This window comes from Neovison vison, chromosome 12 (assembly GCF_020171115.1).
Source record: "Neovison vison isolate M4711 chromosome 12, ASM_NN_V1, whole genome shotgun sequence".
Classification (NCBI taxonomy): Eukaryota; Metazoa; Chordata; class Mammalia; order Carnivora; family Mustelidae; genus Neogale; species Neogale vison.
Window position 1 is genome coordinate 30,334,949 of NC_058102.1, and position 27,754 is coordinate 30,362,702.

At 39.0% G+C, this 27,754-nt stretch overlaps 1 protein-coding gene across 3 annotated transcripts in view; it reads left to right on the forward strand.

Annotated features, from left to right (window-relative positions):
- POC1B (POC1 centriolar protein B) overlaps nt 1-27,754 on the forward strand; it is a 100,630-nt gene that overhangs the window by 35,172 nt on the left and 37,704 nt on the right. For 2 of the 3 annotated variants that reach the window (XM_044228797.1, XM_044228795.1), the window contains 6 exons: nt 11,312-11,419; nt 11,548-11,663; nt 12,809-12,942; nt 15,020-15,088; nt 15,802-15,954; nt 24,427-24,504. In XM_044228797.1, the coding sequence (XP_044084732.1) occupies nt 11,312-11,419; nt 11,548-11,663; nt 12,809-12,942; nt 15,020-15,088; nt 15,802-15,954; nt 24,427-24,504 (658 nt within the window). The remainder of the gene's footprint in view (nt 1-11,311; nt 11,420-11,547; nt 11,664-12,808; nt 12,943-15,019; nt 15,089-15,801; nt 15,955-24,426; nt 24,505-27,754) is intronic. The other variant, XM_044228794.1, reaches the window with a different exon arrangement.

Genomic DNA, 27,754 nt, shown 5'->3' on the forward strand with positions numbered 1-27,754 from the left:
TTATTTCTTCTTGTTGTCTGATTGCTGTTGCTAGGACTTCTAATACTATGTTGAAAAAGAGTGGTGAGAGTGGGCATCCTTGTCGTATTCCTGATCTCAAAGGAAAGGCTGTCAGCTTTTTTCCATTCGCTGTGAGTTTTTTGTAGATAGATTTTATGAAGTTCAGGAATGTTCCCTCTATCCCTATACTTTGAAGCATTTTAATCAGGAACGGATGCTGGATTTTGTCAAATGCTTTTTTTTTTTTAAGATTTTATTTATTTATCAGAGAGAGAGGGAGAGAGCGCGCACAGGCAGACAGTATGGCAGGCAGAGGCAGAGGCAGAGGGAGAAGCAGGCTCCCTGCCGAGCAAGGAGCCCGACATGGGACTCGATCCCAGGATGCCGGGATCATGACCCGAGCCGAAGGCAGCTGCTTAACCAACTGAGCCACCCAGGCGTCCCTGTCAAATGCTTTTTCTGCATCAATTGAGAGGACAATGTGGTTCTTCTCTCTTCTCTTATTGATTTGTTCTGTCACATTGATTGACTTGCGAATGTTGAACCACCCTTGCATCCCAGGGATAAATCCTACCTGGTCATAGTGGATAATCTTTTTAATATACTGTTGGATCCTATTAGCTAGGATCTTGTTGAGAATCTTAGCATCCATATTCATCAGAGATATTGGTCTGAAATTCTCCTTTTTGGTGGGGTCTTTGCCTGGTTTGGGGTTCAGGGTAATGCTGGCTTCATAAAAAGAATCTGGAAGTGTTCCTTCTGCTTCAATTTTTTTGAAACAGCTTCAGGAGAATAGGTATTACTACTTCTTTGAAAATTTGGTAGAATTCCCCAGGGAATCCATCAGGTCCTAGGCTCTTGTTTTTTGGGAGGTTTTTGATCACTGCTTCAATCTCATTATTAGGTATCGGTCTATTCAGGTGGTCAGTTTTTTTCTGGTTCAGTTTTGGGAGTTTATAGTTTTCCAGGAATGCATCTATTTCATCTAAGTTGCTTAACTTATTGGCATATAACTGTTGATAATAATTTCTGATGACTGTTTCTATTTCCTTGGTGGTAGTTGTGATCTCTCCCTTTTCATTCATAATTTTATTAATTTGGGTCTTCTCTCTTTTCTTTTGGATTAGTTTGGCCAATGGTTTATTGATCTTATTGATTCTTTCAAAAAACCAGCTTCTAGTTTCATTGATGTGTTCTACTGTATCTCTTGTTTCTATCTCATTGATCTCTGCTCTAATCTTGATTATTTCCCTTCTTGTGTGTTGAATTGGCTTAATTTGTTGTTGACTCTCCAGTTCTTTAAGGTGTAAAGAGAGCTGGTATATTCTGGATTTTTCAGTTCTTTTCAGGGAGGCTTGGATGGCTATGTATTTCCGCCTTAGGACTGCCTTCGCTGTATCCCGTAGGTTTTGGACTGAAGTGTCTCCATTCTCATTAGTTTCCATGAATTATTTAAATTCTTTGATTTCCTGGTTGATCCCAGCATTCCTAAGCAAAGTGGTCTTTAGCTTCCAGGTGTTTGAATTCCTTCTGAACTTTTTCTTGTGGTTGAGCTTCAGTTTCAAAGCATTGTGATCTGAGAATATGCAGGGAATAATCTCAATCTTTTGGTATCGGTTGAGCCCTGATTTGTGACAGAGTTTGTGGTCTGTTCTGGAGAAAGTTCCATGTGCACTCGAGAAGAATGAGTATTCTGTTGTTTTTGGGGTGGAATGTTCTGTATTTATCTATGAGGTCCATATGGTCCAATGTGTCATTCAGTGCTCTTGTTTCTTTATTGATTTTCTGCTTGGATGATCTGTCTGTTACTGAGAGTGTTGTATTAGGTTCCCTACTATTAATGTATTCATATCAATATGACTCTTTATCTTGATTAACAGTTGTCTTATGTTACCCATTGTTTTCTAACTGTTTGGCATGAGTGGTTCATGGGAAACTCTGCAGAGGCCTCTCTGGAAGAATGTTCTTTGATAAATAATTTGGTTAAATTTAATGAATAAGAATCTCATCTTTTGGGCAGCTTTCCATTTATATGCTTACAGCATACTTAGAGATTCCTTCTCATGCATTTATTGTGTTTTTTTCTTGGTTCATGCTATTGTAGTTAGATTAGCCCAGCCTCTGCAGTGTTTATGCAGCTTTCTGTGGGAACTTATTGTAGTTAGATTAGCCCAGCCTCTGCAGTGTTTATGCAGCTTTCTGTGGGAACTTAGCTTTGCTAGGGTCAGCCCAGTCCAGAACTTTATTCCAAAGCCCTGAAGGACCAGAAGTTCTATTTCACTTTTTACTCAGAGGTGAGAATGTTCTGAGGCACTGAGTCATGCATAATAAACTGAGGAGAGTCGAAACACAGGCCACATGCCCCTTTACTTATTTTCAAAGGGACTAGCATATTTGCCTGCTTCGGTCAAGGCCTTCCTCCTTCACTGACAAAGTCAGGATAAGGGCTTGAAGTGTCCTGGAACTAAAGCAAGAAATTTTGTTGAAAAATTATCTTGATGAATAGTTTTCTTGGGTTCGGACCGTGTGATGGGGCCATCTCGGCCACGTGCACACACCAGCCCAGGAAGCTACATGATTAGCTGGTCGGGTCCTCGACCCGCTTCCCAAGGCCAGGCAGGAGACACACTGACCACTCTTGCCTCCTGCCATTGCTGGACACCTCCTCTCTGGTGACAGGGTTACCTCTCAGGTGCAGCAGTGCGGTTGGTTCAAGTCCGCGGAGAGGCAGAGGCTCCCTGGCATGCGATCTGCTAATTCCAATGCCTATGCCCTGTTTGAGTCAAGATTCTCTGCCGCTTTGTAGGTCTTGTAATTTTTTTTTTTTTTAATTGTGTGCCCAAACACTGCCAAGTGTTTGAGATTACTCTGTCATCTCTAGAAAGTGATGAGTTTTGTTCTTGTAAGCAGTTAGCTTTCTGCTGGTTCAGCTAGATTCTCTTGAGGCTTGGATTTGGGCTCTTTTAGGGTATATCTAGAGTAGCATTTACATTTGGGCTTTCTAGGGCCTCAACCAAATGCCTGAAGCATTTAGCAAGGTCTGCCCAGAACTTGAACGTCTTTGAGTACTATGTAACATCTGGCATTTCTGTTCAGCTCTTAGTCTCTAGTGGTTGCTCTCTGTCAAGCCTTGTCAGAGCACAAGCAGCTTTGTATTTGACTAGACTCAAGGGGGCTTGGAGGCAGATTTTTGGAGGGTTTCTGCTCTTTGTAGCTCCTCTCTCACATGCCTCCAAAATTCTAGCCCTTTAGTCCAGTTCTGAATTCTGATTTCTGTTTCCTCTGCTCGGTCAGACTGGACTTGGACCCTATGTTCTCATGCCATGGTTTGGAAAATGCTTGTAGGTACGTATATGGGATAGATCTCATCCCATCTCATATTCCTTCTCTCGCAAGATTCACAACGCCGTGCCGTCTCTTCACTGGTGCCTAAAAATAGTTGCTTCATATATTTTGCCCAGTTGTGGGTTTGTTTATAGGAGAATAAGTCTGATAACCATTACTCCCTCTGTCTAGAAGTTCTGCCAAATGAATTTAGTGGAGCCTACCAAGCCAATTTCAAAATTCATATGGATGAGTTATATGTGTAAGAATAGCCAAGAAAAAAATGAGAAGAAACTTGTCCAACCTGCTGTCAGAACACAGTATAAAATTATACAAATTAAAATATGGTGATAATGGTACGCTATTAGGTAAATAAGTCATAGAAAGTCTAGAAGCAGGCAGATATATGCCTTAGATGGTGTTTCCAATAAGTGGGGAAGTGGATGGACTATTTAATCTATAGTTATAATTGGATTTCTGTTTGGAAGAATATAAAGTGGGATCTTTATTGTATACCATACATATACAAAATTTGTAGATGAATTAAACAGCTAAACATTAAAAATGGTCCAAAAATACTGCTTTTCCTCCTAATATGTAGGAAGTATATGTAAACAAATATAGAGGGTCAGCAGAGTTTTTCTCCTAAGTATATTCATTTTAATGTATGGCATAGACTTAAGTAATTAAAATTCTGTGTCTGTCTATGCTTGGTACTTACCATAATTTTGTTCTTAGAGCCTCTGTGTGGCATAGAGGTGGTACCTATTCATGTAAGAAGTGATGAATAGCTTGCTACGTTCTTTGAAGTGGCTGCTGTTTATAATCATACATTTTAATTCACAGAATATTTTTTTAATTCACAGAAATATTTTTAAGGTACACTCTCTATTAGGAAATATATTCATGCTCTTAAAATATAAATTAGTATATTAGTCTTTTTAGAAATCAGTTTGCAAAATCTATCAGGTATCTTTGTTGCATTGACTTCACAATTGGAAATATATTCTATGTAAATACTCTTTTATGTGCAAAAGAAAAAGCTTTGTATTCCAAGATACTGCTTTCAGTATAATTTATAATGGTGAGAAGTCGGAAAGAATGAATTTTTCCCAAAAAAATCTAGTTAAATAAACTTAAACTATTGTATAGCCATTAAAAGGGGACTATAGATAAGTAATGACATGAAAATATTTATGTGAGGGAGGGAGAGCAAAACTCAGAATTCATTATAATATAAAAGATAAAGTAGCTATCGTACATACAATGTTAAGTGTGATTTTGAGTGATGGGACGATAGACTATTTTTACTTACTGTATTTCCCATTTTTTTACATTCAATTTTTCTTTAATGAGTAATGAAGAAGACATTTATCATTTGATATCTATATCTTTATATCTATATATAAAATATGAGAAATATTTTCTCCTTCCAGGGGCAAAGAATTTTTCTAATAGGTAAAACTTATTGAAGCCCTATATTCTTTTTTTTTTAAGATTTTATTTATTTATTTGACAGACAGAGATCACAAGTAGGCAGAGAGGCAGGCAGAGCGAGAGGGGGAAGCAGGCTCCCCGTTGAGCAGAGAGCCCTATGTGGGGCTTGATCCCAGGAAGCTGGGATCATGACCTGAGCAGAAGGCAGAGGCTTTAACCCCCTGAGCCACCCAGGCAGTCCTGTAGCCCTATATTCTTAAAATCATGTGTACTCTAGCATTCTGTATGCTTTTCTATGGTATTTTCCATTAAAAATAAACATAGCCTTTTGAGACGTTTCCAACATTATCGCTTTTCCAGCATTAATTTTTAGGGGAAAAAAATCTACCTTTAATTTTCACTTGTTGGTAGTGTTACAAGTGATCTTTGACCACCTGAACTACAGAGGTTTTTTCCTTCACAGTGGTAAGATACATATATTATAGAGCTTACCATTTTAACCATTTTAAAGTATAAAGTTAAGTGTCATTGGGTACATTCATGCTGTGCAACAAATTGCAAAGATTTTAAACATCAGCTTTCATTGGTTATAATATTTTAAATTGGACCCAATTTTCTTTAAAAAAAAAATCTTTTAAATGCCTGAAATATTTACCTAGACCTACTCAGTGCCATCTACTGTGTCTGGAAGTGTAACAATGAACAAGACAGACGTGGTTTCTGTCTTCTTGGTGTTTACATTTGTTGGGGAAGACGACAGAATGTTTGGTTACAAGTGTGACCTAAGTGCGACTCTGAGCTACTCTAAGGACCCACATTGAGGAACTAAGCTGCGAGCGCAGGGGTGGTCTAGAAGACTTCCTGAGGAAGTGCTGCTGAGCAGGAGGCTTACAGGACAAGTAAAATCCTCTTAGGTTTTTTAAACTAGGTAAAGAGTAGGGGGCAGCATTTGAGGCACAGGGAATAGCACGTGAAGACACTTCCTGAGACAGGGGCAGGGACCTGGGAGGAGAGACATACGTGTCAGGAAGAGTACGCAGGATGATGGCGAGACAGGAGGGGAGACTCTGGAGGACCTGGTAAGCAGTGGGAAGGATGCCAGGCTTTTTCTCAAGGGAAATGCAAAATCATCAAAGCATTTTAATCAGAGGAATTTAATTCAGTGTTTAAGGATCACTTTTATTGCCTGCGGAGAATGGAAGACATTGCTTCCCATTATGGTTTGAAGAGACAGGGCCTGATAATGGATTGGAGTGGGTGGGTGTAGAGGAGGAGAAAGAGGCACAAAACATGACTCCTAGGCTTCTCAGTATTCCTTTTCTCTTACTGAAAAAAGGAATACTGAGAAGGAGCAGTTTGGGGAGGTAGACGATGAGTTCAGATTTGGACAAGTTCAGAGTTGGAGGAACCTTCAGGATATCCAAGAGGAGACGCCCAGTAAGCAGTTGTATTTATGGGTGGAGATCCCCGGAGAGAAGTCTGGGCATATAAGTGGTAAATGACCCAACAAGCATGTTCCATGGCATAGTTAAATCTTTTTATATCTCTTTCATCTGCTTTTTGTCTCTCAGCAGCTGTAGGAATAAATCCTGTTCCTGTCATTAACAGATGTGTTCTCTTCTGATGCTGACCAGCACTTAAAAAAAAAAAAGACAAACATACCGCACACACACAGATGTTTTGCTTATTTCCTTGAACTTCACCTTCAGTATGCAAACACAAAATCCCACCAAAGCAAACTCTGAGACTGCCAATATATATATTTTTTAATGAGTCTATGAAAGTTTAGGTCTGAATGCAATCCAAACTCCCTCATTATACAAATAGAAAACAGTAGCCAGTGTGGTTTTGAATTTCACAAGGTTACAGAGCTGGGTAGTTGCAAAATTGGCCCTAGAATCCAGGACCATATATTGACAGGGCAGTCTTATTTCCACTACTTTTTACTGCTTCCCTCTCCTATTGAATAGTTGCTGACTTCAGAGTACCAATTACTGATTATTTGTTTCTTAAGGGACATGGAACAGTGCCTATTCTGGTGTCAGAGCCCTGAAGGCTGGAATGGTCATTTTATAGAGTATTCATCCCAACGATAAGAAATTTCCAAAGGAAAATTTTGATTTCTTATGAACACTGAAACTTCTCATGATTCATGAACCCCTTTGGCTCTCTAATGAGTTAATAACTCTATGGCTATGCATATAATAATACAATTCTACATATAGTTTTAGGAAATCCATAGATTCCAAGTTAAAGAACTTCTGTTATATAATTGGGCTATTCTCAAGGACCTGTGAACCAGTTTTTCTAGAAAGAAGTCCAGTAATTTTCTGATTCTCTCAAATGAGTATCACTATGTTGAATTAAATAATTCAGTTAATTTCCCAGGTACCTTATAGACAATTCATGTGTGCTAATCCAGTAGTCACTATTAATTAATGTCCACATCAGTGACACACTCTAGAGGTTTTATTTATTTATTTATTTATTGAGTTATTCACCATAAAATACATCATTAGTTTTTGATGTAGTGTTCCAAGATTCATTGTTTATGTACAACACCCTGTGCTCCATGCAATACATGCCCTCTTTAATACCCACCACCAGGCTAACCCAACCCCCAATGCCCCCCTCCCCTCTAAAACCCTCAGTTTGTTTCTCAGAGTCCATAGCCTCTCATGGTTGATCCCTCTCTGATTTCCTCCTATTCACTTTTCCTTTCCTTCTCCTAATGTCCTCCATGTTCTTCATTATGCTCTAAAGTAAGTGAAAACATATGATAATTGACTTTCTCTGCTTGACCACTTCACTCAGCACAGTCTCCTCCAGTCCTATCCATATTGATGCAGAAATTGGGTATTTGTCCTATCTGATGGCTAAGTAGTATTCCTTTCCTGATTAAAACTCTTCAGAGTATAGGGCTAGAGGGAACATTCCTCAACTTCATAAAATCCATCTATGAAAAACCCACAGCGAATATCATTCTCAGTGGGGAAAAGCTGAGAGCCTTCAGCTGTGATCAGGAACACAACAAGGATGCCCACTCTCCGCACAGTTGTTCAACATAGCACTAGAAGTCCTAGCAACAGCAATCAGACAACACAAAGAAATAAAAGGTACTCAGATTGGCAAAGAAGTCAAACTCTCTTCGCAGATGACATAATACTTAATGTGGAATCCCAAAAGACTTCACCCCCAAATTGTTTATTTTTATTTAAAGATTTTATTTATTTGAGAGAGAGCAGGGGGAGGGGCAGAAGCAGAGGGAAAAGCATACTCCCTGCTGAGCAGGCACCCCCCCCCCTTCTAGGTTTTAAAAGGTGGTTAAATGGTGCTAAATTAGAGAGGTTGAAATCTGTTGATGTTCCGGTAGACATTTTATATACTCTTAACATTCTTAAAATTAATAACCCAGTTAGATGTTGTTTAAGCCCTGAAAAAGGAAAGAACGATCCTTTTCCCCAAAGTCAGGGCAAAGAGAAGCCTGTTTTATTGGGGCTATCCTCTTTTTGATGTGACTAATTTAAAATGAAAGGGGAGAAAAGAAGATACAAACCACTATCCACTAACCCCTCCCAAGGCAAACAACAACAACAACATTTTTGAGAACGTATGTTGGGATTATAAGGTGGTATCCAGAGGAAGGGGACAGCTTCAACCCTGAGTCCTCCTTTGGTTGTGTTGAGCTGGGGGAAGAACCCCTCGCTCCCCGCCCCCGCTGCCCTTCACTCTCGGCTTATCTGACTTCTCATCCCCTTCGTTTCTTTAGCACCTGGAAATTCTCCCAGGCTCTAGGTCCTCCCGCTCAGGATGAATTTCTAAGCCAGCCAAGATCCCTTCTTTAACTTTCTAGTGAGTTTCTTTAAAGTCCCTTTGCTCCATTCTAACTTCTACTGACAAATTGGCACCTTTTTGTTACAGACTGTTTTCTTAGCACTATCTAAAATGCTGTTATTTGTGTGCCCTTCCTAGAATGAAAAACCTCATGAGGGCCAGGATCTTACCAGTCTCCTTCACCACTTAATCCCCATTACCCAGGACAATGCCCAGGTTTTGGCAGGTGTGCAATAAATATTTGAATGAAAGGATGAATATTTTCCCCATAAACTCCCCAAGGACACTGACAGAGTCTAGCAGCACAGACAAGTTTTTATTAAAGGATAGTCTGGTGGCTAGCCTGCCAGTCATAGCTCAGTCACATAGCCTCCTCAGAACCCTGCCTCATGGTTTCCCTTCACCCTAGAACTTTGTGTGATTACCCAGAAGCCACACTGAACTGTGCTATAAATCATTTAGCCAGTTGAAGAAAGTTTCCTTTCAGGGACTTCAGCAGAGTGGCTGAGAGGTTTGGCTGTGGAGCCAGACTGCCTGCTCAGACCTTCCTGGCTGTAGGACTCTGGCAGTTTCCTGATCCTTTATGGGGCCAGGCATTCTCACCTGTAAATTGAGGATACCAGTAGCACCTGCTCTGTAGATTATTTTGAGGATTAAATGAGTTGCTATAGGTAATGTGTTAGGAAACATTCTAAGACATATGTGCTCAATAATGTAGGCAGGATAATGACGATAATGGAAGTGGTGGTATTTGGCGAGTAATGTCAAAGGGTGAGTGTTTTTAGACTTTATTTTTAATCTGGTCATTCCATTAGCCATTCTTTCATCATTGCTTTCTTAAAATGTATGAATCAAGTAATCTCTTAGAAATACTTTTTAAAATATTCATAGTAAGTGATTTTTAAAACAAGTTATTAAGAAACAATTGATTCCTTATATTAGTTGCATTATTATGCAAAATTTATTTCTATGAGGATACTGAGTAGGTGTTCCTTCCCCGGGATCTGTGTAAAATACATACCTGTTTGAAGCATTTCTATAATACTGCCTTTCATATGTGAATCTTCCTGACATATTTTCTGGAAGAAAAGATTAATAAAATATTATATTATCATAAAATCAAGTGGTGCCTGCATGGCTCAGTGGTTAAGCATCTGCCTTTGGCTCAGGTCACAATCTCATGGTCTTGGGTTTGAGCCCTGCATCAGGCTCCCTGCTCAGTGGGGAATCTGCTTTTCCTCCCTCTGTGCATGTGCTTTCTCTCTTTCTCTGTCTCAAGTAAATACATCAAATCTTCAAAAAAAAAAAAAAAAAAAGAAATCAAATCAAGCTGAACTACCCAGCATGGAAGGCATTTCCTTGCAAGGTTACTTTCCAGAATTTTATTTTATTTTTAAGATGTTCTTTATTTATTTGTCAGAGAGAGCGAGCGAGCATGAGCAGAGGGAGCAGCAGGCAGACGGAGAATCAGGCTCCCCACTGAACAAGGAGCCCCGATGCAGGGCTCAATCCCAGGGCCCTCGGATCCCGACCTGAGCCAAAGGCAGATACTTAGTCCACTGAACTACCCAGGTGCCCCACTTTCCAGAATTTTAAAAAATTATTTCACATAGAACTGAATTGTGCTTCTACGCCCTTTTTAAAAATATGGTCAGTCCATAAATGACAGATTCAAAGTTTCTGTCAGGAAGACATTTTTAGGTCAGTCTTAAGAACAGAGAGGGAGGAGAGAAGAGAGAGAGAGAGAACAACAACAACAAGAAGAAACTCTTCAGTTACAACCCACACCATTAATTAATGACCTTTACAGTCTTCTGGGCATAGAGGGAAAGTACAAAGAAAATTGAAACATCATCAGTCTATGACCTAAGTCCTTTTTTCTTTGTTTTGTTTTCGTTATTACTAAAGTATTAATAATAAAAATACTATTCATAGTTTCCTAATAGTCTAATTTTTTTTTTCTTGGTCATCTTTTCTTCTTTTTCCCCCCTACCACTTAGGGGAAAAAGAATAACCTCGAGAAGGTTCTTAAGGGAGGAGAGTGCATGAAAGCAGTAGATGAGATGTCTGAGAATTGTCTCATTTGTTTTTGAGTGGGTCATGTGGATGATAGGTGTGTCCATGAATGAGCATCTTCAGTTCTGTATAAATAAGCTATCCACTGGAGATTTCCGGCCTCCCAAAGTCCAGGAAGTTACGCTTAGGGATTTGATTCTTCTGTTGGTGGTATCATTTAATTTTAATCCTCAACATGCCAATCCATTTCTTCCCGAAAGCTTGACTACAGGTTAGTGGGATGAGTAGTAAAGGCTCTTGTAGGTCATAGGGATAGTACCAGAAAATGACAAAAGTAGAAGAAAGAGATAAAGAATGATTTTTTTTAAAAATAAGGTATTTGGCTTGGGAGGAGTGAAGAGTTGAATCAAAGACCTAGAACAAGTGCCATAAAACTAAATCATTTAAATCAACTAATAAAAGGAAAAAAGAAAGTTGGTTGGTCTGTATAGTGTATTTTGATATGGTCTGTCATTGTCATTTGTCCTGCTTATTTGTAGTTACAAAGATGGTTGTAGAATATGACCTTGCTACATGGTGTGGTAACTGTGGTCTCTCGTATTTAATATGTCCAGCCTGACGTGTGTGTGTCGGGGGTAGGGCATGTGAGTGACTTTCAGCAGCCTTTCACAAAGGCAGTCTTCTTTCTTGTGCTTTCCAGATTTTCACCTGATGGAAGGCTAATTGTATCATGCAGTGAAGATAAAACTATTAAAATTTGGGATACCACCAATAAGCAGTGTGTTAATAACTTCTCAGATTCTGTAGGGTAAGTCCATTCCCTTTGTGCATTTATATGGGTTGGTTTGCTAAGGTGACATTTCATTATTAAAATTCAAATAAAGAAATGAAGGGAAAGAAATCAGAGTATTAGGCTGCCTTATTCTTTCCTCCTAGGTTTGCAAATTTTGTGGATTTTAACCCTAATGGTACATGCATAGCATCAGCAGGTTCTGATCATACCGTGAAAATCTGGGATATAAGAGTAAACAAGTTGCTTCAGCATTATCAAGGTAACAATTTCCATGACAACAAAATCCAGTTGCCGCCTGCCCCTTCCAGGAAACTGTTAAGCCGCAGCCCATGCTTCTCAGAGTGGTTTGGCCCTCTTCAAGGGAGGCAGGGGGCTGCCTTTGAATGGACTCGACAGCAGTTAGTTCCATCAACAGCATGGTGGGAAGCTGGGACGGGTGTCAGAGTGGAGAGGGGTGGGGAGGGACCTCAAAAGTGATGCCAGGACTGCTAAAAAGAAGCTACAGTGAGATGTTCACAGGTTGGTTCTCTGCATAGTATGAGAGATAGAAACTAATTCTGAATTCCGAATCAGAAGTTTTGTGAGCACAAATAGGTGTTGTAAGTGGTGGAAAATGGCATCTTCCTGTGCCTATGTATTGAAACTAGAAGAGAAATGAGTTGATCTCTTGGTTGGTACTGGATTTATATTAAATTCACATTTCCCTTTTAAAAATAAGTATAATACTGTGCTAAATCCTTACAACAACCCTGGGACATATTATTATTATTACTATTATTATTATTACTATTATTATTATTGTTACTGTTATTATTGCCCCCATTTTATAGATCAGTAAATTGAAGCTTAAGGAGCATAAGTAACTTGCTAAAATAATTGCTAGAACTAGCTTAGGGTTATCTGTTTATAAAGTACGTAGAAGAACAGCCTTCTCATGGCTGTGTCATGCTGCCTCCTGTTGGAAAGATGGTGTCCAGGAATGAATTCTCGGAGAAGCTAGCAAGACTGCACTTCTGCGAATAGACTGCCACACTCTTCATACCCAAGCCTCAAGTCACTAATCGGTTATGAAATTTCATTTATACCATATGTGAGCTCGTTACAGTCCATTTTTGGTTATATTGTATTGGTAATGTGTCTGAAGACTTCATAGTTATGGTTAACTAGCTTATCCTTCATGACATACTTCCAGTTTTAAAGCTGTTCAGTCTCATTGCTGGAAGTTGAATCTATGATTATAAGCTACTTACTTGTTTTAGTGACCTATGTGGAATTTTGGTATCGTGGAGACATTGGCTTTAACGGATTATTGTTTTCAAGCTAATATTGCTAACAGGGCAAAGAGACATCTCTAGAATTAGAAATTGTTCTCTGAACTTGTTGCTTTTCTTTCCCATGAATTAGTTCACAGTGGTGGAGTTAACTGTGTATCATTCCATCCTTCGGGCCACTACCTCATCACTGCCTCTTCAGACGGTACACTTAAGATTCTGGATCTCTTAGAAGGAAGGCTCATATACACCCTTCAAGGACATACGGTATTAACACTAGGATTTGTGCTTTTTAAATAACATATATTTTAAGGCGTTGGCCCAGTTTATTATATATCTTTATGATCTTTCCAGGTATAGCTCACGTTACCATTATGACTCACATAGAATGTTTGCTTTCAGGGCTTTGTTTTTATCCTCTGGAAGCAACTCTTAGAAATATTACTTATTGTAATTCTTATCAAAATCAATGTGTATCTTTCAGTAGCCCTGAAACTAATCCTCCACTGCTGGCTTCCTCAGTATGTAAGGTAGATTTGCCTGATCCGATGGCCATGGAGAAGCATTTTCCTGACTTCGGATCTTTCCCCTCATGTGGAGGCTGTCCACAGCTCTGCCACTCAGCCTTGCAAGCCCTCTCACTCATTCCTTTTCATTAATCTGATTGGTGAGTTTAGAAGGAGAAAGTCAACAAGGAGAGCCCAGTGCCTTCTGTGAGGAGCCTGTCCTCAGTGTTTTTCTCTGGTATTTCTTGTGGGCATGCCTGCCTTTGTTCAGTCTTGCCTGTGACAGGGTACTCAAATGTGACTCATTCTGGGATTTAGTTCTTCAGCCCATTTGCCCACAGATAAAGCCACATTTTTTCTTTATAAGCCTTCAGCAGCAAGAAAGATGACATTCCTATGTGTTAATTTTTAATTGACTTAGAACCCAGTGAGGGAGAGGCTTGTTATTTATTGAGCCTGTTCAATCTCACATACACACACACACACACACACACACACCCAGGATACAATGCACTAAACAAAAACGGTTTTTAAGTGTAAACTATTCCTTCTTTCTGGGTAAATATTCAGACTTCTTAAATTTTTTAGAATGCATCCTGCATCCTCTTTTTTTGTTTTGTTTTGTTTTTGTTTTGTTTTAAGATGTACTAGGTACTTCCTTTTAACCAAGTGTGATCTGTTTATCTCCATAAATAGAATAGGCTTTGTGGTGTAGGGGAGAAGGGGTTCTTTTCTGCCTTCATATATCCTGTCTGGCTTCCTGCTTTGCTTTATCATTTGTTCTGCAGCTGTGTTAGAGCAAAGCAGGAATAGACACTAACTAGTTCAGATACATGTATATCCGTGGATTCAGGCTGAATAAACAACCAATAAAAGGGATCAAGGGTTAAAATATCCGTGGAATAATAGAGGGTAATAATAATTCAGAATAATAGGAAAAATATATTTTAGGAGGAAAACAATGTACACAAAGATGAAATTTTTCAGTCTAGAGTGAAGATGTTTAAGAGTCTATAATAACCCAAAAGTCTGTGTGATGATCTACTTGAAAAATACAAAATGATTTCCCCCCCAATTTTGCTTACACCAATTAAGGACATTAAGAACAAACCATCTAGTAATATATTTGAGATGAGAAAGAGTTACTCTTGATGGAAAAATTGACCTAAAGGCCATGCATCTTGTGACTTGCCCTACTCCACAGTCATTGCTTAATTTCAGGTTCTCACTACCTCTCACCTCGATAACTGCATTCATTTCTCAGTGGGCTCCAAATATTAATTCTTGCCCGAATTCATCATTCTTCCAGTCGTGATCCCAGTGTTCCACAGTCACAGCTCTCTGCCTGTCTCCCGCCCTCTGGCAAAACTCTCAGTGACTCCCTGTTCCCGCGTGAGGGGCGAGCTCTGCGAAGCCCTTTGTGGTCAGGAAATGGCCTTTGTCCAGATTACCTTACACACTTGTCATTCGGTTTCCGCTAGTGATTTGATGAACAAAGAGTCCAAAACCAGAAAATCTTAACAGACATTCTTATGCACTTACACGTTTAGAAGCTTTTCTTTAAATGGAAAGAAAGTGTATTTTCATAGTTGTATTAGTATTGCTTTTTTAATCTAGTATCATTGGTATGTGTTTTAATATAATTGGGTTGGTTCCTTGATTATCTTTACTCCGCCTACATTAGTTGGCACTGACTGGATAGGTTCTATCAGACTTACTGCATACATCGATAGATTATAGATTAGGATGAAAAATTCATACAGTCTTTCTGGCTAGAGAAAACAATACCAAGTGCTTTTTTTGTTGTTGTTTTTTTCAAATCTCCATTTATTTCCTAGGGACCCGTCTTTACTGTTTCATTTTCAAAAGGTGGAGAGCTGTTTAGCTCAGGAGGTGCAGACGCACAGGTTTGTAAATCTTTCAGCTCCTTCTCTGATTTGGTGAGGGTAAAGGGATCCAACATGTTGGCTAGGATTCTTACAACCAGCTCATTTGTAGGTGTTAAGATGATTATCACTGAGTTTATATTTTACTCTAATGCCAGGAAGTCTGCTGTCTCATTGCTGAACTAGTACCGGTTCTGACACTTTCTGGAACTCAAATAGTGGTTATTTCTTGTGCTCTTCTTGACACTTAATTATATGTGGGATTTCCTGAGGTCCCAGTGCAGGTGTGGCACTTCCACTTGAACTCTTTCTTGCCTCACCTTTTATCTCTAGGTCTTTTTTTCAAATGTTAAGCCCCTTGAGGATGATAAATATAAATTGCTCATGTAGCAAATCTGCATTTTTGAGGAAGTGTCCAAAGTCATCCATAGGCAGATGGACTGAATGAGGTGGGCTGCTAAGAACATGATTTTGAACTTTGAAAACATGAGAGTATTTTAAAGGAATGCGTTACTTTCTTAGCATAAATTCTAAATTGGACACGAAGGCAATTGAAAGTGCTAAATCTCTCTCACCCTTAGAAAAGTAGTAGTGGGAACTAGTAGCACAGTTGAAATGTATATTTCAGCCTTCCTAGTCTGAGGAACAATCATGTAAACTTTTTTTTTTTTAATTAGTTCTGTTGGTTTTATGTGCAAGTCAATTTTAAGTGCCAATGTATTGATTTTTTATAGGTCTTATTATGGAGGACTAATTTTGATGACTTGAATTGTAAGGATATGATAAAAAGAAATCTCAAAAGGTTACATTTTGATGCGTCACCTCATCTTGCCGATATATACCCAAGGACACCACATCCCCACGAAGGGAAAATCGAGACCATTGAAGTGAGTACTTTGCACCCCAGTCATCTGCCTGTTTGCATTTTGGGGCAACTGGTCAACTAGATGCTTGAAATTATACTTTATTATATAAAACTTAGTTATGTCTTAAAACAGCAGCTCTTTGAGAAACACTTATTTTCAATAATACAGCAAAAGTATAAGTAATGATAGTGTGTAATTCTGTTGAAGCCTCAGATTCATGGCTTGAAGGTCTAGAAATAAAGCTTAAAAGTTGTGTCAGTGACACAAAAAATTGTGTCATAGGAAATGAGAAATCAAACCTAAGGCCAGTGTTGACCCTGTAGCTTGAATTAGCTCATACTCTTCATGTGTTTAGGGAGCATCTGTGATGGCTATCACGAGAATGGGGCTGAAAGGCAAGAATTTTTATAACAGTTCCTGGAATAGGTATCTTACAGCCTCTTTATGACCATAGGAAAAAAAATGTGGACAGTAAAAAGAAGAGAATTTAGGCATTAAGCCTAATCACTGAGAATCATTTTACTATTTGCCTACTTTGTCTACATGTATTTTCAAATATGTAATTATCTATTTAGCTATAGGTCATTGTTGACAAGTTCCCCTAGGTCCTATAGATTTAAATGTTCTGCTCTCTTCAGAGTCAGAATTCATCTTTGCTGGATACTTGGCTAGTGTTTGTCTGTTTCTTCCCATTTTGCATAATTATTCTTAAGCCTCTTTCTCCTCCCAAGAGCTGATATTGGAAATCACTATTACCTATTTATCTGAATTGTTTTTCCATCATCAACAGAGCCTTGCTTTGCTTTGAGAGTAGCTGTTTTGAGTTCTTAACACTTACTCCTGAGTGGAAACGCAGTCACCCCACACACTGTTTACGTAGTGGGTCCATACTTCTTTCCACGGTCCTCATGCCTGCCCCCCAGTCCACGCTTTGACTTTGGTTTTGGTTAGTCACTGTGTGTGTGTGTACGTTTACGTTTTTGAAACTTTTTTGAGTTTTTTGGATTATTTTCTAGATTTTGTTTATCCTCATTTGGGGATTTCTATTCTAGTTTTTTCTTGGTTATAATTTTTGTCCTTCCATCTTCTGACCATCTTTCCAGTTCTTCTAAACAGATTATTTACCATGTCTTTACTGCTTGTTACTGTATCATCATGATTATTGATGATTATTGTATCTTTTTTTTATTTCTTTGAAAGAAATAATGTAATATAATTTGTGGTTCATCACATTTTTGTTTCAGTTTCTACAATGGAATTTGTGGATTCCCTGGGATCACATGTGTTCACATAATGTATATGTAAAATATATTTGAAGTCCCCTTTTCTTGTTTTACCCCAGCTGGTTATTGACTTGTGGTATTTTTTACTCTAGCATTTCTGGGGCTTGGCTGGGCTTGGTCCTCAGTGTCGATGCTGCCCAGTCATCCAGTCAGCCACCTTTCCAGAGTCATGGGGGGTAGAGCTGCAGGCTGAGCCCAGATCTCCTGGCTCCTAATTGAGTGGTATTTCCATGACACCACACCACCCCTGCAGTAGACACCCAAGTTATTTTCTCTGTGATTTGCTGTCAGCCCCAGCCCACTTAAGAGTGCTGGACTTCGTTGAAAATGTCAACAAGTTGTCTGAGAAGCTCGGCTCTGACAGCAGCCAGAAAGCAGTAAAAGTGGCTGGGCTGCTTTGCTTGGCTGGGTCAAGATGACCCCAGTCATGCAAAGTCACTCTCAACCATAATTTTCACATATACACTTGAAAAATCTATTAAAAACCAACCTTTCCTCCTGGAATTAGAATTCAGTCATACTGTACATAATGTCGAGCAGTATGACTGAATTATGTTTGTGGCCTTAAGAATGTCCGCCTCTGTGCTCCTCGTTTAAATGATCTATCAAGCACTCACGGCTGCTTCAATTAAGTACACAGAGTGACGTATATTTGTGAAACATCCACAGACCACGTGATATAAAATACCAGAGAAGTGATAGGATGCTGCATATGAACAACCGTTTGCCTTTTTTTTTTTTTCTTTTTTCTTGAAAAGTTCTTATAGTAAGCAAGGATGTAAAGTTTTCTGGACAGAGGATATCTTTAATATTAGAAATAAATGGTAAATATCAAATTTTTTTGAAGGCTTCAAGTTAATGTCCAAGGATCCCTCCTAGAACCAAAAAAACATTAATTTGACAATATCACCTAGGATGGAAGGGGACGAATCAGAATAGATGTTATACGACTATGTCCATTTATGATCAGTATATTTGACCTTGAACTGCTAAATGTGCTGGATTGATTTTCGCCCCTCAAAGATTTGGGCAAGGTCAGTTTATATATGATAGGCTACTCTGGAAATATTTGAAATTAGAAAAAAACTTTTTGAGGTCAGAATTCATGATAAAAAGGTATAAAAAGGTATTATTGAAAGATGTAGGAAAAAATGGCTCCTAAATGATTTTGTTAATTTCCCTAATTGGCTCTTTTTATAGTAACCATGAGTATTCTATTTCTGAGTTTGAAGCAACAGAAAATTCCTGTGGTTTATATTTTTGTGTGTTTTCTGTGAGGCTCATTTGAGTGGCATAATCCCAGCCTTCTGGGTGACAGAGGCCCTTTACGAAAGTGACCCATTTGCCAGCTTCTGTGCTTTGCTTGTTTGAAGGTGGAGTCTTAGGCCTGGGTTCCAGCTGAGGAAATGTGTAAATTACTAATTACTACATGGATAGAGAGGGTGATAGCAGGTTGCTTTTAGAATGCGCGAGAGAAGGCCACGTGAAAGAAAGCGCGCAGCATGCAGTCCGAGCTCCAGCTGCGCAGGACAGGTCCCTCCCATGTGCTTCCCTCTGGGCTGACTGCACATCTTTGTCGTGGCACTTCTGGCTCGGGCACTCCATCTTTTGTTTTTTCTTTTAATATTTATTTATATTTATAGTTATTTACTTATTCATTAAAGACTTTATTTATTTATTTGACAGAGGGAGACACAGCAAGAGAGGGAACACAAGCAGGGGCAGAGGGAGAGGGAGAAGCAGGCTTCCTGCTGAGCAGGGACCCTGACGTGGAGCTCAGTCCCCGGACCCTGGGATCATGACCTAAGCCCAAGGCAGACACTTAATGACTAAACCATCCAGGTGCCCCTAAATGTATAGATTTTTAATTTTGAGTAATCTCTACACTCAACGTGGGGCTCAAACCTGCAACCCCGAGATCAAGAGTTGCATGCTTTACTGACTGAGCCAGCTAAGGCACTGCATCTTAATTAAAAACGTGAGAACAGCTTCTTTCTTTTTTTGGTGGGAAAGGATTCTTAACTCAGAATCCTCGCTAATTCATGCTGTCTTTATCATCTTCAGACTGGCATGAGCTGAACTGCACAGTTCTGCCCCTGGATAAAACCAGATTTCCTTCTTGAAGGGGAACTTAATCTGTGTGCAGTACCTTCTTCTTTTGCATATTTTAATGGGAAGACAATAAAGCCATCCTAAGGGTCACAGGCACCAAAATAATTATTCTAGGATAACTGCAGAATATTGTAAGAAGGGATTATGGTAGGTTAAAAAGAAGTTATTAATAAAATAATTGTTCTGGTGGCTTTTAATCTTCTAGTACCCATTTGAGTTGATTTTAATCTGTAAGTTCTTAATATTGCACAGGAAATTCTGTGTGATATTTAACAAGAAGGAAACATTCCTTTAACTTAACCAGCTATCTCTATCATAATAATTTGTGACAGTCTGGCCATGATCCATTGTTGAAAAATGACCAATTTAAGTCTTCAGGTCTGAGATTGGGTTTTTATCTCAACCTTTTCTTAAGGTTAGAAGCATAATTTTGGATAAAAAATGATCACTTCTCTACAAATCTTGTATTTTATTTCTAACCATAGCATATGTTTATGTTGTTTCAGGCCTCAATAAATATTCTTCAGAGATTACATAATAATATTAGTAATAATAGCAATATTAAGTACATACAGAGTTACTCTAATTAGCCTATATAAGTTGTCATTAAATCTTCCTTTAAAGTTCTTTGAAGTACTGTTTTTATTCCTTGAGAAATTGAGGCACGTGTAAGTTAAAACTTAAAGTTAGTAAATGGCAGTGCTTGCATTTCAACCCAAACACTCTGGTTCCATTTTGTTCTTTTAACCATTTTGAGGTAATGCTTCAAAATAATCAAAATTAAATGCTGCTCTGTTAGCAGTAAGTACAGATGTGCTAGATGTTGTACTAGCTTTGGAGTATGCAACAAAGAACAAGATAGGCATATTCCTGTCCTTCTGAATTTTGTTAGTAGCAGTCCTTGTGCTTATGGACTCCTCAGTGTGGCGGTACACAGGGCCTCAGAATGGGATGCTGCACAAGGTTTCTGTCCTGCACAAACCCCTCAATGACACGGTCAGTGACAGAGAGAACTCAGCCCCTCAGAAGGCAGTCTACTCCACGTCAAGGCGAGTGTAGTTATGATGCGGTTCTTTCCCTTAATAAGGACAAAGAGCTAGGATGGACTGTTGATATTCCTGGAGGTTAGCTGGTGAAGAGCCTTACCAGAAGCATCTCCCTGCCCGCCACCCTACCCCTCACCCCTAGCCCACCCCCCACCAACCCTCCCCAACCCCCCCCCGCCACACCCACATTCTCTTTTGGAGAAGTCTGTAGAGTTTTACTCAGTAAGAACGTTCTGCTCCATTTAATGTATGTGGCAGCAACTTGTTAGTCACATCAAGAGTTTTCCAACTTGGAGAAGTTTACGGATTGCTCTGTGAGAGATGCTGTTTCCACGGGATTTAGATTTTCTGAGCAGTTCCAATTTCAGAGGGTAAAACCAGATTGTATTTTTCATAGGTAAGTGATTTCATGTCTACACTAGGTGGCAGTAGATAAAAGAGAATAAAATATCTGCAGGCACTCTCTGGCCAGCTAGGCTAAGATTGGAAGGGAGGTGTTTCATCCTCCGGTTTCTTATCGTGGCCTACCCAGTGGATTCAGAGCTGATAGGAGGAGGCTGTGTTTTCTGTTATCTGGAGTAGCCAGCAAGAAACAGAGGTGCTGATAGGCCCTGGTCCTCATCCTGCATGGTGCTAACCCCTTTCCTGGGACACAGACACTCCTGGGCACGTACCTCTAACACAAGTGGCTGGATAATTATAAAAGTCTCTTATTGTTTCCAGAACTCTAGCTATACCCATCAAACATGATAAGTGTTTTTAAAATCATTCTGCTCCTCTGTGTGTACACACACACACACACACACACATATTTATATACCACATCTTCTCAGCCATTAAAAGAAATGAAATCTTGGGGCACCTGGGTGGCTCAGTGGGCTAAAGCCTCTGCCTTCAGCTCAGGTCATGATCCCAGGGTCCTGGGATCGAGCCCCACATTGGACTCTCTGCTGAGTGGGGAGCCTACTTCCCCCTCTCTCTCTGCCTGCCTCTCTGCCTACTTGTGATCTCTGTCTGTCAAATAAATAAATAAAATCTTTAAAAAAAAAAAAGAAATGAAATCTTGCCATTTGCAATGACATGGATGGAACTAGAGGGTACTGTGCTGAGTGAAGTAGGTCAATCAGAGAAAGACAACTATCATATGATCTCTCTGATGTGAGGAATTTGAGAGGCAGGGTGGGAGGTTGTGGGGGGCAGGGAAGGAAAAATGAAACAAGATGGGATCTGGAGGGAGACAAACCATAAGAGACTCTTAATCTCACAAAACAAACAGGGTTGCTGGGGGAGGGGTGTAGGGAGAGGGTGGCTGGGTGATGGACATTGGGGAGGGTATGTGCTATGGTGAGTGCTGTGAAATGTGTAAACCTGATGATTCACAGACCTGTACCCTTGGGGCTAATAATACATTATATGTTAATAAAAGTAATTTTTAAAAAAATCATTCTGCTCCTCTTTCCCTGGGCTCAGCCCTTATCAGCACAGTCCTGGACTGCTGTAACCGTGTTCTCGCTGTTACCCGACGTCCTTCTTGGTGCTCTGCAGGCCTCTGTCAAATTCACCTTGCTAAACCGCATTGCAGGCCCCAGCTTCTCTGTGTCTTCCCCAGTTCCTTCACCCTTCCCAGCTTGCCCCTTGCCAACCTGTCTTATTACTGCCTTTTCCAAAAGGATCATGTCAGCATTCTGCCTCTGTGCTCAGGAATGCTCTTTACCTCACCTCTGTCCCAGGTTTGTTTCCTAAACCTTTGTTTTTAGGGATCCATCTTAAGCCCTTCCTATGTTTCCTCCATAGAAAAGGTTTTCTCCCTAAGTGCCCAGTCAACAGTTTCTTCTTTGAGGTTCTTGTATACTCATTGCTGGTACCATTCATTTGATACAGAGTTCTCCTACCTTTGTTGCCCTTTGTTAACTAATTTATATTCACAGTCTTTATAAGTATTTGGTGATGATGTGGTTTTATTTTTAATTATTTTCCTTTGGTCTTCTTGAATTCTGAAGTAACCTCCTTCAGAAGTAATCACCAATCTAGTTAGTGATTCCCTTGCTTTCATTTTTTCATATACTATAACATTTTAACCTATACCTAGATGTTACTTAGTTTTAGATGGTTTTAAGCTTTATAGAAATGAAATCATACTGAGTGTATTTCTCCATAAACTGCTTTTTTACTTAAAATCCTGTGGGGTACCTGGCTGGCTCAGTAGGTTAAGCTTCGGCCTTTTGCTCAGGTCATGATCTCAGAGTCCTGGGATCGAGCCCCACATAAGGCTCTGCACTAAGTGGGGAGTTTGCCTGAAATTCTCGCTCTTCCTTAGCCCCTCCTCACTGCTCATGTGTGCTCTCTCTCTCTGAAATAAATAAATAAAATCTTTAAAAAGAAATTAAAATCCTGAGAGTCATACATTTGGATTCTGAATTTGTACAAACATATGTTGTACATAGTTGTATTTCATTTATTTTCACTGCTGTATAGGATTCCAGTGAATGTAATTACCATGACTTATGTGTCTTTTCCGCTGTTGATACACATTAGGGGATTTGGAGCTGTAGCTTTTTTGTTTTGTTTTTTCCTCACCATTATAAACAGTACTGCTATAAACAAGGCTGGCATCATTGAGCTTTCTCATTTTCAGAATCTAATAGGTGTCAAGTGGCATTTTGCTTTAATCTGGTCTAATTACTAATGTTTCTGTAAACCTCTCCATATTGCTGGTCAACTGTTAGGTTTTCTCTTCCATAATTTTTTTTCTTGAGATCACTGTCTTTCACAGTGATTTGTAGCTGTGTAAGAAAAACTTACTTTTTCAGTTTTAGACCGCACAATCTGTTTCCTTTTCCATGATCAGATTATTAACTTTGTGGTGTCCATTGTTAAACAAGTTGTTAATTTTGATGTTGTCAGATGCATCAGGTTTTTTAAAAATTTGGTGGTGTTATTTTTTACCTTGTGGCTTTGCTTTTGCAGCTCTTGTTAAGATGTCTTTCTTGACCCCATGTGACAAAGATATTCTTATTTACCTTATAGTTTATAACTTCCTAGTTTTAACATAACATTTAGGTTTTGTAATCTATCTACTGTACACTTTTGTATGTCATATGGTGAGCCAGTTTTCTCAACTATAATCATCCTTCCTCTATTGATTTGTTGTGCTATTTTTCATATACTATATTTATTTTTTGTATTTATTTCCTATGTATATAGGGTGCCGTTTCTGAGCTTTTGGTGGTATAGCCTTCTATTTATTCAAGTCTTTTTAAATATCTATCATGTTAGTTTTATTATTTTTCCCATGAGATCTTACACATCTTTGTATGTTTATTGTGATGTATTTAAAATTTTTATGGTGTTGTAAATTATGTCTTTTTATTCTTTTTTAAAAATTTTTTCTTACTGTTTTTAAAGTAAGCTCTATGCCCAACATGGGACTTGAACTCACCACTCCGAGATCAAGTGTCGCATACTCTACTGACTGAGCCAGCAGAGCGCCCCATAAATGATGTCTTTTTCAAATTTACATTTTCTGTGTGTTGAAGTATAGACGTGAATTTGATTTTGTGTATGGATTTTGGATCTCATGAACTCTTGTTAGTCCTAATGATTAACAGTAGATTCCCTTGGAATTAAACCATAGATAATTACATATGAATGACAATTTTATTTCTTCTGTTCTAATTCTTACTTCTTATCACCTTTTATTCCTTTTCTTGTTTTAATGAACTGGCTAGGACTTTTTTCTGCATCTCTGGAGGTGGGTCATTTTATTTTATTTTAAAAATTCCTTTATAAAGGTGAATTATATTGATTTTCAAATGTAAAATCAACTTTTTATTCCTGGAATAAATTCAGCTTTGTCCTAATGATCTGTTTTTAATACATTGATAGATTTGATAGGCTAATATTATGTTTAAAATGTCTGCATCCATATTCATAAATATGGCAATATATTTAATTTTAGAGTATTAGGAAATACCCTCTAGGTTGTTGCAAATAGCATCCAGTTTCTTATGGTAGAAAAAACTAATGTTAACTTTTCTTATCTATATACACAGATTAATCCAAAGCTTGAGGTAATTGATTTGCAGACTTCTCCCCCTGTTGTGGATGTCCTTTCTTTTGATTCTACCACAGTAAGTTTTCTTTAACATTTAAGTGGCATTAAATTATTTGGCAAAATACATTTTCCTTAAAAAGTGTGTGGGAGGGGCGCCTGGGTGGCTCAGTGGGTTAAAGCCTCTGCCTTCGGCTCAGGTCATGATCCCAGCGTCCTGGGATTGAGCCTCGCATCAGGCTCGCTGCTCAGCGGGGAGCCTGCTTCCCTTCCTCTCTCTCTGCCTGCCTCTCTGCCTACTTGGGATCTCTCTCTGTCAGATAAATAAATAGAATCTTTAAAAAAAAAAAAAAAGTGTGTGGGAGAGGAGATAAAAAGTGGTCTAAAAAAAAAAAACTTGTACAGAGTCAATGTGCCTAAATAGCCACAAGGGGGAGCAGCACCAGTTTCTCAGAAAAGCCTTCACTTCTGATGACCTTAAACTCAGTCTAACCTGTACTCACTGTCTCATTCCCTATTAAAGTGCCATCCAGGTGACATTTCACTTTGTTGTCACAGAACAGATTTTCTTCTCTGTTAATTGCCTTTCAGAGATGCTAAACTCACTTATAGTTTTCTCCTGAGAAGCTATAAAAAGGGCAGTCCTTTCTCTTTGTCCATCCCTCTTGATGGTTTATGTGGGGATTAAGAATTTCTAGTACTTGCAATTTTGTTTATAATAACTATATACATATAATTTACTTAGTGTAAAGTCATACACTGAGAGTTTCAGCCTTTCAGTCTGAGTCTGTTGGCCTTTGCAAGGCAGATCATTACTTCCATCAGTTCCCACTAGTCAATGCAAAACTAGTCGTAAGAATGAGTGGGAGGAACAGCATGCACGCTCTGTGGTCACACTGCTGTGATGGTGTCAGTGTAGTTGAGTATTTTGGAGAAATTGTTAATGGGTGGCCAAAAAACAAACAAAAATGCTTGACCTTATGACATTACACCCTTTCCAGCAGATCTCAAGAATGGTGTTTTTGGTAGAGGAATTCTGTAGAGGGACTAGTCCGTGTTGAATCTATCCTGTACCAGAAAGAACTGTACTTATTGGGGCACCTGGGTGGCTCAGTTGGTTACCGTCAGCTCTGGTCGTGATCCCAGAGTCCTGGATCAAGTCCCACATCAGGCTCCCAGATCCGCAGGGAGTCTGCTTCTCCCTCTGACCTTCTCCCTCATGCTCTCTCTCACTCTTTCTCTCTCTCAAATAAATAAGTAAATCTTTAAAAAGCAAGAAGACAAACAAACAAAAAACCTGTACTTAACCCGAGGCAGAGAAGACTCATAGATCACTCATGAGAAGTTTCACAAAAAGAAATCCCCTGGGTTGGGGGAGGGAAGGTAACCAACAGGCTGATTGTCAAGTAGAATTGTCACGGAATCTCGGGCAGGGGCAGGTCCGTGGTCCTGTCTTTTGTAGTATTCATGTTTATAAAATCTTCCTCTTAGCACTTCTGCTTTAATAGCTTACTTATGGCATTAAAAATTAAGTGGACATCTAATTGTTGCCACATGGGTTGGTGGCTTATAATAGGTAGTCAGTAGATGTATATTCAATGATTTACTTGAAAAACATAAATTCCAGTGAGTTATGTTTTTGCCTCTGCTGTAAGAGGACCAAAAGAGAGGTGATGCCTTCTGATGAAGCTGTTATTCTACAAGATTTGTGTATTCCTGGCTTAGAAGTTATCCTAGATCATCAAAATTTGGTCTACATTTTGAGACTCAGGCTTCCTGCTGGTACCGTTGAAGTTTTGCAAAGTCTCGTGATTTGAATAACCCAGACTTTTTTTTTTTTTTTTTTACAGTTTGCTGTGCAAGTGGCCTAATTGCCACCTAGCCAGTGATAGCAGAGTATCTATCCCTTGATGGTGATCCAAAGGTGCCCAAGTCAACTAGTCCGTGTTATAGTAGCCTAACTCAGGGACTGCAGTGTATGTGAAATTCTGAGAGGACAGTTCTGTGTGACGAATACATGATAAGTTTGCAGCTATGCTAGTAAACCTTTAATAAGACTGAAGAGTACAAATATGTCCACATAAGGGATAATATAAGGTTGGATTATAGGAAATTGCCAAAAATAGTCTAATGTCAGTGATTTCCCATGGTTCAACCCAGTAGTGAGTATTACAAAAAAGTCTCTACTGTTACTTTGAGTTATGTGCTTAATGCTTCATAAAAATAAAACAGACCAAAAAAACACAGGAAAACAAAAATATATTTGCCATAAATCAGTTTAGGATTAGGCTAATGAAGTCCCATCTAGGTAGATTCTTTTATAATCTGGAAGATAGCTGGTTGCCTCCAGAGCAAGTTATAAGGATTCCTGATTTTATTTATTTCACTAGGACATTCTCTAAAGATATAAATATATGCTCATACAGCATCTTTTCTATAAAGAATATCTCTAAAACTTTTCCCTTTAAATTTTCAGTATACATATATATGTATCTTCCTTTTAGCTCATTGATAGATAATTGGGTAGAAAACTAAAGTGAAATCACTTTAAATGTTCATCTTCTCATTAATCTACTGATAAGTAATTCTTAATCTATAGTCTCTGTACCTTGGCTACTTTTCGTTTGCTTCTGTACAACAAACCAGGCACAACTGTAAAGGAGATTTGTTTCCAGTCTGGCGTGAAGCATAACTGCATTGAGTATTTGTGATTTGAACTTTGCATGTGATTATAATTTTAAAACCCAGAGAAATACCAGAAGCCAAAAACAAACAAACAAACAAACAAACAACCAAAAAAACCAAACAGGTGGTTTGGGCTTTTATTGTGGTGGTTACTCTTTATCTGGGGGATTTATTTGTTTGGTTTTCATAGAAGACTGGAAGAAATTTCCCTTGGAATTCATTGCATCAAGATGGGACATAAAAAAGATAACTCTTCAAGCCTTAATTTGTCATATTTCCTAGTAGGACAAAAGCCAGGGTTGTTACGATAGAAGTAGTTGCCTTTTATTCCTACTTTGACTTGATTTTATATTACATTCAGAATTATTTATAGATCTGAGAGTACGGGTATCTGGGCTCTGATGCTTTCTTTTTTTTTAAAGATTTTATTTATTTATTTGACACAGAGAAAGAGATCACAAGTAGGCAGAGCGGCAGGTAGAGAGAGAGAAGGAAGCAGGCTCCTTGCTGAGCAGAGAGCACGATTCGATGCAGGGCTTGATCCCAAGACCCTGAGATCATGACCTGAGCCAAAGGCAGAGGCTTAACCCACTGAGCCACCGAGGCACCCCGCTCTGATGGTTTCTTATTACAAGTCATGGCAT